The sequence below is a fragment of the Microtus pennsylvanicus genome, chromosome 1 (genome assembly GCF_037038515.1).
Source record: "Microtus pennsylvanicus isolate mMicPen1 chromosome 1, mMicPen1.hap1, whole genome shotgun sequence".
Classification (NCBI taxonomy): Eukaryota; Metazoa; Chordata; class Mammalia; order Rodentia; family Cricetidae; genus Microtus; species Microtus pennsylvanicus.
Window position 1 is genome coordinate 58,132,009 of NC_134579.1, and position 12,003 is coordinate 58,144,011.

The 12,003-nt window shown below is 38.4% G+C and overlaps 1 protein-coding gene across 2 annotated transcripts in view; it reads right to left on the reverse strand.

Annotated features, from left to right (window-relative positions):
* Eaf2 (ELL associated factor 2) overlaps nt 1-12,003 on the reverse strand; it is a 48,631-nt gene that overhangs the window by 2,395 nt on the left and 34,233 nt on the right. For both annotated transcript variants that reach the window (XM_075964879.1, XM_075964889.1), the window contains 3 exons: nt 10,370-10,506; nt 7,646-7,791; nt 3,252-3,509 (listed from right to left, as the gene is read on the reverse strand). In XM_075964879.1, the coding sequence (XP_075820994.1) occupies nt 3,252-3,509; nt 7,646-7,791; nt 10,370-10,506 (541 nt within the window). The remainder of the gene's footprint in view (nt 1-3,251; nt 3,510-7,645; nt 7,792-10,369; nt 10,507-12,003) is intronic.

Below are 12,003 nucleotides of genomic sequence, written 5' to 3' on the forward strand. Positions count from 1 at the left end.
TTTAATCTCAGTACTCAGAAGGTAGAAGGTGATTTTTTTTTTAAGTTTGAGGTCAGCCTGGTCTACAAACGAGTTTCAGGCCAGTCAGACCTACATAATGAGATCTTGTCTCAAAATAGAAAAAAAGAAAAAAGAAAAGAAAAGAATTATGTCTTCATAGTATCTTTCTTAGCAACACATTTCTTTTTCTTGTTTCGAATTCTGTTTGCCCATTTTGAGGGGAAGTTTGTCTTTTTCGCTACCTTTTTAACACTCTTACAGGATTTTGAGGTTCTTTAAACCCAGCCTACAGTTTCATTTACCAGAAACAGGTTTTGCAATCACATTTAAAGATTGCTATCTTCTGAAGATATGGTAGGTCCCAGGCTGTAAAAGCAATGGATTGAGAAACAGCAGCAGCTGTCAGGATGCAAATGGTGCCTTTTCCCAGCTTCCTTTTACTAACTGAAGATCATCCACATATCTATGGATCTTTCCCACCTCACCCTGCCTCCACCATACACTGTCTGCTTCCAACAGAAATCATAACTTAACTTCCCTACTTATATCAAGCAACTTTGTGTGTGTTCATGTGCATGTGGAAGACAGAGGCATTGTTCCTCAAGGCCATCTACTTTTTCTTTTTCTTTCTCTCTCTCCCCCTCCCTCCCTCTGTCTGTCTTTCTTTTTCTTTTCTTTTTAGACATGATCTCTCACTAGCCTGGAACGCAAGCAAGTGCGCTTATCTAGCTCTAGGCATCTGCTTGCCATCACATTTAGGTTTTGTTTTTGGTTTTTAACATTGATTCAAGGGACTCAACTAACGTCTGTTAAGCACCTTATTAACTGAGCTATCTCTCTAGCTACATAACAGGTACTTTGTATGTGTAGGTATGTGTCTGTACATGCAAGGGCAGTCAGAACACAGCGTTGGACATTGTTCTTCAGGCACCGGGATCTGCCAGCTAAGCTAGGCTGGCTGACTGCCTGTCTCTGCCTCCCCAGCAGCTCCCCTGTGGCCACATACAGGTTTTTTTTTTTTTTTTTTTTTTTGGTTTTTCGAGACAGGGTTTCTCTGTGGCTTTGGAGCCTGTCCTGGAACTAGCTCTGTAGACCAGGCTGGTCTCGAACTCACAGAGATCCGCCTACCTCTGCCTCCCAAGTGCTGGGATTAAAGGCGTGCGCCACCATTGCCCGGCCCACATACAGTTTTTAACATGGGTTCTGGGAAGTCAATTTAGGTCTTTATACTTGTATAGCAAGTGCTTTACTGACAGAACTGTCTCCCAGCCAACATTCCAAGAACTTCTTTTTTTATTTTTAGCATTATGTAGTATCATTTTTTCTCTGATAATTTTTTATTACTTTATAAATAATAGGAATCAAAATTTCCACTTCCTCCCCTCCTCCAACTTCTTTCCCGCTCCCCCACTCACCTTCCTCCTCCCCCTCCAGTTCTCAAGAGAAGGCCCTCCCCGCTTCATCCAGGCTTAGGAAGGTGTGCATCCAAACAGACCAGGATCCCAAAAAGCCAGTACATGCAGTAGAGACAAATCCCAGTGCCATTATCATTGGCTTCTCAGTATGCCCCAATTGTCAGCCACATTCAGAGAGTCCAATTTGATCAGTCCCAGCCCAGCTGGCTTTGGTGAGCTCCCATTAGTTCAGGCACACTGTCTCAGTAGGTGGATCAATTCCTCATGGTCCTGACTTCCTTGGTCATATTCTCCCTCCTTCTGCTCTTCAACTGGACCTTGAGAGCTCAGTCCAAGCACTTCTAAGCTAACCTTTCTTGAAAGTTATCCAAGCTGCTTCCTACTACTTCCCTTTAAACTCAAAACCAATACCATTAACAAATCCATTTTTTATGTTTGTACTTCAATTCTTTTCTTTAAAAAAGTTTTATTCTGCTTTTTAAATTTATTTTAAAAATTTATTTAATTTTATTTTATGCACATGTGATATCTATCTGCATGCATGCCTGTACACCATCTTTGTGTAAGCCCTGGGAGCCCAGAAGAAGGGGGCATATCCCCTGTACATGTGTGTAGTCTGTTACCCCAGTGCTGGATCCCTAGAGCTCACTGGCCAGCTAATCTAGACTAATCAGTGACTTAGAGGCAAAGTAACAGAACTTGACTAAAAATATGGTGGAAAGTAATAGAGGGAGACAACTGAAGTTGACTTGCAGCCTACAAATGCATGGGTACACAAATGCATGCATACCTGTACATACACATATATACATGTACACTACACATAAACAAATACATAAAAACAAATAAATAAAGCAGTATAATTATGTTAAGGTCTAGTCTCTACTGTAAAAGAAATTGCAAACTTTGAAAGTTTTAAAGCAGGAGAGGTGATAAATTACATTTGAATCATTTAAAGATCAATATGGCTAATAATACACACAGTGGATCAAAATAGCCTTGACTGTATACACAAGACTTGCATAAGATCAAGCCAGTCAAGGATGAATGTAGAAGGGCCTTACAAAACCCCACCCTGAGATGAGGCGTTATTGGTAGTTGATGGTTGCTGGAAGGAAAACTCTGAAGTTATCTTCAGAGATGCATCCCTTGGAAGGTTGCTCTTGCTTCAGCTAATGAACCTACAGCCATGTACACAAACATACTGGCAATACACAGTGGACATTGCAGTTAAGACAAGAGAGAACATGAAGTTAGGAGGAAGACCTGGAAGCAGTAGCAGGAATCAAGAAAATGAGCCGAACTACAGTGGTAGTAGTAGAGACAAAATGAAGTAGATGGATTTGAAAAATATTTAGGAGGTAAAAGTCAACAGGACTTGGTGAAGTATTAACTACACAAAAAGAAAAGAGAGACACTCACCCTAGAATACAATGGACTTCTGGTTTACATAATGAAACATGCTGCCGTTCACTAGGCAAAACTCAGTGAGCCAAAGAATATCAGGTTAATTTTTGGACAAAGCATATTTGAGGTGCCTTTTACTAGGAGATGAAGCCAGACCTATCTGCCCAGGACTCAGAGGTCTGCATGGAGATATGTACTGGACAGTTACCTACATATAAGTATTGGCTGAAACAGAAGCATGAGGTGGCTATCTAAGGAAAGAGGATAAAATAAGAAAACAGAGAGGAACCCCAACTCTAATGATAGAGTAGATTTTAAATATGGCTAATGGTTATAAAATGAGACTCTTCTCTGACTAAATTTTAGTTCCCAACAAACATGGCTACACTGCGAATCCTGTTTTAGTTACTTGTGGTCATGTATACTTACGTAAAGTGCTCATCAGTAGGCCACTGTTGTCATGAAATCTATTGCGGCTAGCATCAGTGTCTGGAGTCCTGTACTGTGGCCTGGCAGACATGCTAGAATGTCCTGAGCTATATGTCCCTGGACCTGAAGGAGAGGATTGGTCATCATCTTCTGAATCGCTAGAACTATCCTCACTGCTTGAAGATGAGGAACTTTTGGAATCTGATGAACTGTCGCAACTACTCATCTGGTCCATTAGACTAGCTTCTGCCTTCAGTTCTGAAAGAAGAAATATAGGTAAAATAAATAACATGAAGAAACACAGTAACATATAAATGCATTATCTTTTAAGAAGACTTTGATAAAAAATAAATAAAATACATATTACAACATCTAAATTAACATTTATTTTAAAAAATGTCCTGTAGCATTGCTAACCAAGAGACTCCAAACACACAGCCTGTTGATGTTGCCCTTGGTTATCTGGGGGTGGAAGGTAGGTCTTTGCTATTGAAGATATCATGTGCTTCAGAAACAGGACCCAAAGACTCCTGAGCCAGAACCAACCTGAATGCCCTCTCTCTGAAGACTAACTTTCATGGTAGCAGAAGGTGCCATGCAAGCTTCCAATGGAAAGAGGCAACCAGCAGTCCCACCCAGCTACCATTTGCCTCTGAACAACATCAAGGACTAGCTTGACACGATAACCCTAAGAGAGCAGTGACTGTGCACACACCTTGGTGATACCAGCTGCTCTCTAATTGTACGTAAGACACAGTCAACTGGAGACAGACCATACCTGGTACTGGAAACCTACTTAACTACTCGGTGATAGTGAAGTCATGATTATTGGAAAAGGATCTACAACTACCAATTGACTAAAAACCAACATAATTCTTGATAACAACCATCTATAAACATTTGTCCTTGCACCCACAGATAAGTGTAGTCTTCGCCCCTGATTGAAGAAACTTCTCCTTGCAACAGGCAGAGATCATAACAGAAAACCACAATCAAAATGGAGAGTTGTGGAGCCCAGTACTAACAGAAACAGCTAAAAGACACTCCTGAACCTCAGGGAACCTCAGGGAAAAGGGAACAGAAAGATTGTAAGGCTCAGAGGGTCAGGGAGTTTGCTGTGAGATTGTGTCTTCTAGTAATATCAGGAGTTAGACTCAGAGTTTACTGCCCAAATGATAGCAAACAACAATGACACAAATGAGCGTGGCAAACTGGACAAAGGAAAGTCCTTGTGGCCTCAGTTCTGCATGAAGAATATAGGCAACTGAGGAAATCTTGGAGTGAGAGAAATAGCCTTCACACACACACACACACACACACACACACACACACACACACACACACACAATCATGGAGCAGTCTTTGTTGTATTAAGCCACAGACTTCCTTTCCCCAGGAACTGTACTTCAATGCTAGTAAAGCCCCTTTGTCAAGTTCACCAGTAGGAACTCTAGTTGCTGGAGATTTACCAAGAAAACCAAAACAGACCTACAAAAGGTCTGGAATTAGAATGTCATTTGAAACATAGCCCACAAAAGCAGGCAAGTATCTGCATGCTAAACCTGAACCATGACTGTCTGCTAAGCAAAAGATTTAAATATTGTCCCTAGAATACAAACCAAAATGAAGATGTGCTGGGAAGTTACCTATTACGCTGTAAATCAGGAAAACCATAACTTGAATGAGGAAAGCCCACATCAATTCTCAGAGAAATTAGATGTAAGACTTGTCTGAGAGGATCTTAAAATAACTTTCACAGAATGATTCAATTATAATTTCTCTTGAATCAAATGAAAAAATTTTAAAAACTAGAAATTTTAAACACAGATCAAATGGAAACTGTAAAAATGACAGCACAACCCGCTGGGTAGAGAGCCCACTTACCAGAGAGTGAATAAACCATGAGAATTCCCTTGATCTAAAGCAGAAAATATCTGAAACAAAGTGAACAGGTCCCCAAAGATCTGTTGCAGAGTGACAAAAGTGCCAACATTTGTAGCAACTGAACTCTTAGAGGACAAAGAAAGGGGATTGAAAAATGATTAGGAGAAATAATGCCTGAAAACATCCTAAGGTTGATTAAAGACATCAACCATAGAGTCAAGAAGTCGAGCAAATCCCAAATAGAATAAACCCAAAGAAATGCATGCCAAGGTACATCAAAATTAAACATCTGAAAACTAAAGGCAAAGATAAAAGTTCTGAAGGCAAGAGAGACATGACCTATCACTGCAGAAGAATACTGTATAGGTAATATCATGTCTCTCAGTGGAAACTCAGAGGTGGCACAATGCTATTTAAGTGCTGAAAGAAATGTCAGTGATGAACTCTCCGTTTACCAAAATTAGTGTCCAGTAATGAAAGAGTAATAGATTTCCCTAGGAAGGAGACTAAAAGTATGTTTATTAAGGGAAGGAAAGTGAAAAGTGCTCCTCACTGAGCTTCTTGTTATGGTAGACCCCTTACCAGTGTCACCCAGTCTCAAGGTGCCTTTCAAGTGGGGAGAGAGAGATCTGAAGGCAGGGAAGGTCTCTGTGTGGTGGAGGGGAATGAACACAGTGTGGTGCCACATACACATGCCTTCGCCCCCATGCAGGTGCTGATGGCAAGGGCAGCCTCAACCCAAGCACAGCGGAGCACTTTGAGACTGCAAGCACTCATGTGGCATTATTCCTTTTACTGGTATACTCAGCTTTCTGGTGTCTCTGAGGAAGGGGGGAATCTTAGCGCCTATCTAATTTCTCAAACTGAAATTACAGATAACTCAAAGATATAAATACAAAAACTGATATACAAATTTTCTAGTGTAAGTTCTGAATATGAATTGGAAAAAGTGACTCAACCATCCGAGCGTGGTCAGTAATGGGGCTGGAAAGATGGCCCAGCAATTAAGGGCACGCTCTTTCTGAGGACCCAAGTTTAGTTCCCAGCACCTTTGTCAGGTGGCTCACAACCACATGTAACTCCAGGTTCCAGAAATCTGATGCCCTCGTCTGGCATCTGCAAGTGTGGACCTGCACATGTAAACATACCTTCCTCCCACACACATACTTTTGCATACATACATATGAACATACATGCATACCCCCCCACATACTTTTAAATTAATCTTTAAAAAGAAGTTAGTAGTACTGTAGGGTCAATAAGTATTTGATAGAATAATTTGATAGGATATAGTCTAGGGAACACGCTATAGAAGCATCTCCAGATAGAGAATTTTCCTTTGTCATATAAATTTAGGACACAAAAACTGTTCTTGGTTCATGTTAACTGATTCACTCCAACCCTCTTCTGAATTATGACTTCCAAGCAATGCTTTAGTTGAGGTCTGACACAAAACACCACATGCAGGACCTTTTACTTACACCAAAGAATCACTCTTGAGGATACAATACAATTTATTGCTTTCTAGAACTTATTCCATTCAATGAGTTGCTTTTAGGATTTAGTAGCAAGGACTAGAAAGTTTCTTTGAAACCTATGTTAATATATTATATATTAAGATAACATAGAAAACACAAATTACATCTTTATTTTTTGTTTTGCTGGCCAGTAAGCACAGAACTAAATTCCATTTTAACTTTAATAGCTAGAAAATTTACTTAAAATTTCCCCTTAATCCCTTAATTTTTAACTACATATCTCTCTATATATATGTATATATTAATATAAAGATATATATTATAATATAATATATAGCATGATTCAGATCTATTTTGGAAGTAGTTGTAATATAAGATAAAATAAAATTCAAAATCTCTTGTAATAAGAACTTGGAGTTGACAGCTTCCTTACTGCTTGTAGAGACAAGACTAACCTGCTAGGGATTACATACTTTACTGGGCCTAAAAGGGAAGGGGGAGTTATTGAGATACATGCAAATTATGATGACAGAATATAGAAGCAACTAATTTACTTTGATGACTGGGGTCTTGCTGCTGTTACAATACTGTACCATCGATATCCTAACTGTAGCTAGGGGTGGAGGGGAAGAAGATTTAAGTTTTTTCCCTTTAAATGTTCTGTACCTCCCCAGATATGCCTTCCTGCTAAAAGGGACACGGCAGATGAAACAACTCTCCTCCTGCTTCTGTTGGGTTGGTGCCTTAGACATCTACAACTAGCTATAAACAATACATTTCATAGGAAGAGGCTATAAAGAACTGAATATGAAACACCTTTTTGCCCCAAATAGTTATAAAAAGAAATTATATGACATGAATATAATATGCTAATTTATATGTTACATCATTACCCCAGAAAAGGACACAATCATAAAATACACTGTTCTCTCACTAAGACCTATGGTTAGTTCCACTGTTAATGGAAATTCAAACTTTTACTCAATATTACTTACCTTTTATAAATTGACATTATATATACTTAGATTTTACCTCTTTCAATATCATCCATTGGAGATGCTGGAGACATCTTGTCTTCTGATGGAGAATGGTGTTCATGGTTGGAAGTCCTAGGTGGATTCCACATTTGTTGCTGCTGTTGTTCTAGTCTATACTGAATTTTACTACTTCCTTCAACTCTGCAATTAAAAATATCAAATACCAAAATAGGCAAGATAGCAATGTAACAAATTCAACTTACTAAGTAACTAATTTTTTTCACTTGTTTTTTAGAAATCTCTCAAATGGCATTTAAGAATCCAAATGTTAATTCATTTAACAAATATTTATTGAGCTCCTTCTATATGTTTGGAATACAACACACCAGTGCAATGATGGATCAAAATGGAACAACGCAAAAAAGAAACAGAGCAAGAACAACCCTACTGCTCAAACCGAGCAGACAATCAGTTATAAATGACTAAGATAAAGAGAAAATATGTGTAAATTTATCATTTCTATTAAAACTGAATCGCTTCCGAATTTTCCATTTGTAATTTTTAAACAGGCATGTTAACAACGGAGGTGTAAATACTTTTTTCAACATTTTAATGAAGAGTGTACTTCAGAGCTTTGTTTGAGGCTTGCCTTTCCCATTTCCTGTGATCAAATCTTACCAGTTTTTCCTTCCCAAAGTGTTTAGCCTCTCATTTTCTCTCACTCACTCACACTCTCCAAAATCTTAGTTTACACATTTTTCAGTTTTCAACAGTGTTTCTTTTCATTCGGTTTCAGACCAGAGCTATAAACATGCCAGTCCCTAGTTTCAAATATCTTAATATGTAACTACTACCAGCAAGGAAACATTCTAATTTCTTTGTTAATATTCGAGGCATTAAACTCAACCTTCTTTTACAACCTAAACTCTAATCCCCTGCCAACATCATTCCCCAATTTGCAATTCTTACACAAGTGCAGAGACAGATATCTGCTCTGTTTAAATGAATCTTATTTTCTAGTCCCCCCCCCCAAAAAATCAGCTATATTCCTTCTTCCCACCTGCTTTATCTTGTACCTTTTTGGATCAGCTTAAGAGAGCTAGGGCAGCAGGGACATTAAGAAACAGAGGTTCTCGGGTTTCTTCTCTCAGTTGAGGTTGACTTTGGGAATGACTACTTTTTAAAAAACATTGTCGTAGCGTAAATTAGTTGTACAAAATAATGAGCTTCATTATGACATTTCCATACATATATAATGTGCTTTGATAATATTCATTGTTCAATCCCTCTCCCTTGCTTTCTCCCATTATAGGAGCTTCTGGTTTTTTGGGTTTTTTTTTTGTTTTTTTTTTTTTATTGAGAAAAAGAGAAAAAAAAAGTTTCCGCCTCCTCCCAGCCTCCCATTTCCCTCCCCCTCCCCCCACCCTTCTCCCTCTCCCCTCACTGTCAGGGTTCCCTGCCCTGTGGAAAGTCCAAAGTCCTCCCCCCTCCATCCATGTCTAGGAAGGTGAACATCCAAACTGGCTAGGCTCCCACAAAGCCAGAACATGAAGTAGGATCAAAACCCCGTGCCATTGTCCTTGTCTTCTCATCAGCCCTCATTGTTTGCCATGTTCAGAGAGGAGCTTCTGTTTTAAACACACATTTAAGGCAATTCTTAGAATGTTAACTTCCTTTGAAGCAACATTTTTCTTTTCTTTTTAAACATTTATATTTAGATTTATTTATCTTATATTATGTGTGTTTTTTCTGTGTTTATGCATGTGTACCCATGAGTGCTTGGTACTTGTGGAGGTCAGAAGAGGGCCCTGGATCCCCTGCTATTGGAGTTACAGATGGTTGTGAACTTCCATGTGGGTGTTGGGAATTAAACCTGGATCCTCTGCAAGAGGAACAGTGCTTTTAACCACTGAGAATTTCTCCAGCTCCGGAGGGAACTTTTTCCACAAGGCTTTCCTAAAGGTTCTTAGCAACCATGGCCTCTCCTTTTGATTCTCACAGTCATTTTGTCTATACTGTTCAACTTTTAGAGCGAATGCTTTTTATATTATCTGGTTTAAAATGTACCAAGTGTATCTAAAAAGGACTTAAGGTAGCTATATTTTCCTATTGAATTTTAAATTAACTTACTTATTAGAATGATTAAAATGTATAAAATTAGAAATCTTAAGGTTAGTTTTTTATATAACAAACTTTCCTTTTCCCAAATGCTCAATACATTTTTACTAATAAGGATGAAGTTATTCTGGACAGCGGAGAATGGGTCTGTTCAGTCCCAGTCTATGAAAGTACTACAAATGTATACTTGCACACATAGAAATCATTTTATACATCACAAGGTATTGTGATATTTTCACTAAGGATCATCACTAAATTTAAACTTAGAAAAATATTTAAAGTAAATTTTGAAATTTTATCTTTTTGTGTAAGTGTTTGTGTGTGTGGATATGTCTGTGAGTGTGGTGTGTGTAGATATAACATGGCATTGGTGGGCACTGAGCACGCTGCATTATCACTGTCCACCTACTCCTGTTTCCAACTGCTGCAGTGCTAAGCTCACAGGCATGTTGGTGCGCATGCCTGGCCACAGGTACTGGCATGTGAACTCTGGTCCTCACGCTTGCACAGCAAGCACTCGTTACAGATGAGCCATATTTGCAGTCCCCATTCAAAGCTTTTTAAAAACACACCTTCTACTATAATTTGACCTAATCCATTAATTATTTTTCCTTAGATATGCATATGTTGATAGAGTAATATATTTCAATATGCCACCTACCTTGTTTTTTTCACAGTGATGTTGCTGCTGAGTTTTTCCAGGCGACACTCCCCAGTATCATGGTTAATAATCAAAATGCATTCTTTTAAGTAAGGTCTCTTGGAACCTTTGAAAACCGTGACTGGTGGAGTTGAACCCTGTTAAAAAAGTTAATCATCATTACTTGAAATTTATCACGACAATTCTATTGAACTGGGTGTTGAGTTTTTCTGGTACTTTTTCTCAATCCATGTTATGTATCCAGTCACTTAAAAACTTTTGAAGCTTACTACCCTTAAAGCAATGGGTGTGGCTTAAAACAGAAATACAAAGACTGAGATCAAGGCAGATCTAGTAGTGTAGGGCTTTATTACCAGCTACTCAGGAGCTTGAGTCAGGAGGGTCCCAAGTTCAAAGCCTGTCTGGATTACAGAATGAGATCAAAGCTAGGTTAGGTAACTTAGAGGGATCCTATAGCAAGATAAAATCTGAAGAAGAGGATTAGGAATGCAGTTCAGTGGTATGGCATTTGCCTAGCTCGTATGAGCCTTTAGGTTCAAACACACATGGATATATATATACACACACACACGGACATGTGCACACACACACACAAGCTGAGATCTCAAACCTGCTATTACTGAAGAAAGGAAAAAGAAGATATAATTACCCCCAAAACAGTAAGATTCGTTTTATTTGCATTAGATTCAATCTGATCTAATCTAAAAATATATTTCCAGGAAAGGAAACAGAAATTTTGAATCTTATCCTATTTTATGATGATCAAGAAAGCATCAATAAAGAACAAATCTTATTATTAATTTTCTTAAGTGTGATAACAATATATGGTTAACTAAAAATTGAAAAGTCCTTTCTTAACAATGCAGAAACAATGATTTAAGAAATGAGTTAAACTTTAGGATTTTTCTTTAAAATACACCAGAAGGGAGTGGTGAGTGAATAGTTGCTCAGTAACATTTAGTTTTTCTAGTACATTATTTTTTTACAAGTTAAAGGGAAAATGGGGAGATAGCTCACTTGTTAAATGCTTGCCACACAAGCTAAGGACCTGAGTTCTATCCCTAGCATCCAGAGTAAAAGGTGTATGGTGGTGCATATTCATGATCTTAGCACTGGAGAAGAGACAGGCAGGTCTCTGGGTTTTTCTGGCCAGGTAGCCTAGCCTACTCTGTGAGCCTCAAAAGGTAGGATTTCTCCTAAGAAATGACATGTAGAGATGAACTCTGGCCTCAATTCATGTGTGAATGCATGTGCAAACACACACACACAAGAAACTCAGCCCATTGCTATCATTCTGTAACTTCCCTTATTTTTGTTATTGCCACCTCCAAACACAAAAATTATATGTTATCATTATCTTAGTCTCACATATATAATTCCTAAGCATAGTTCACCCATTTTTGAATTTTATAAAAGTGTATTCACATTTTAAAGCACTTTAAAACTAATTCTTATCAAGTACAATAGAGCTATTGGGTTAGAAAAGAAAGCTAAAGGCCCATCATACGTCAATAATTTAGAGAGCCACTAAAAGAAGTATGAGATAAATTTGGTGATTGAAAATTTCACAAACAGGAAGTAGGTTAGGGACTTGTGATAGGTGTGGACTGGAAATGATAAGAGAGAGAGAAAGG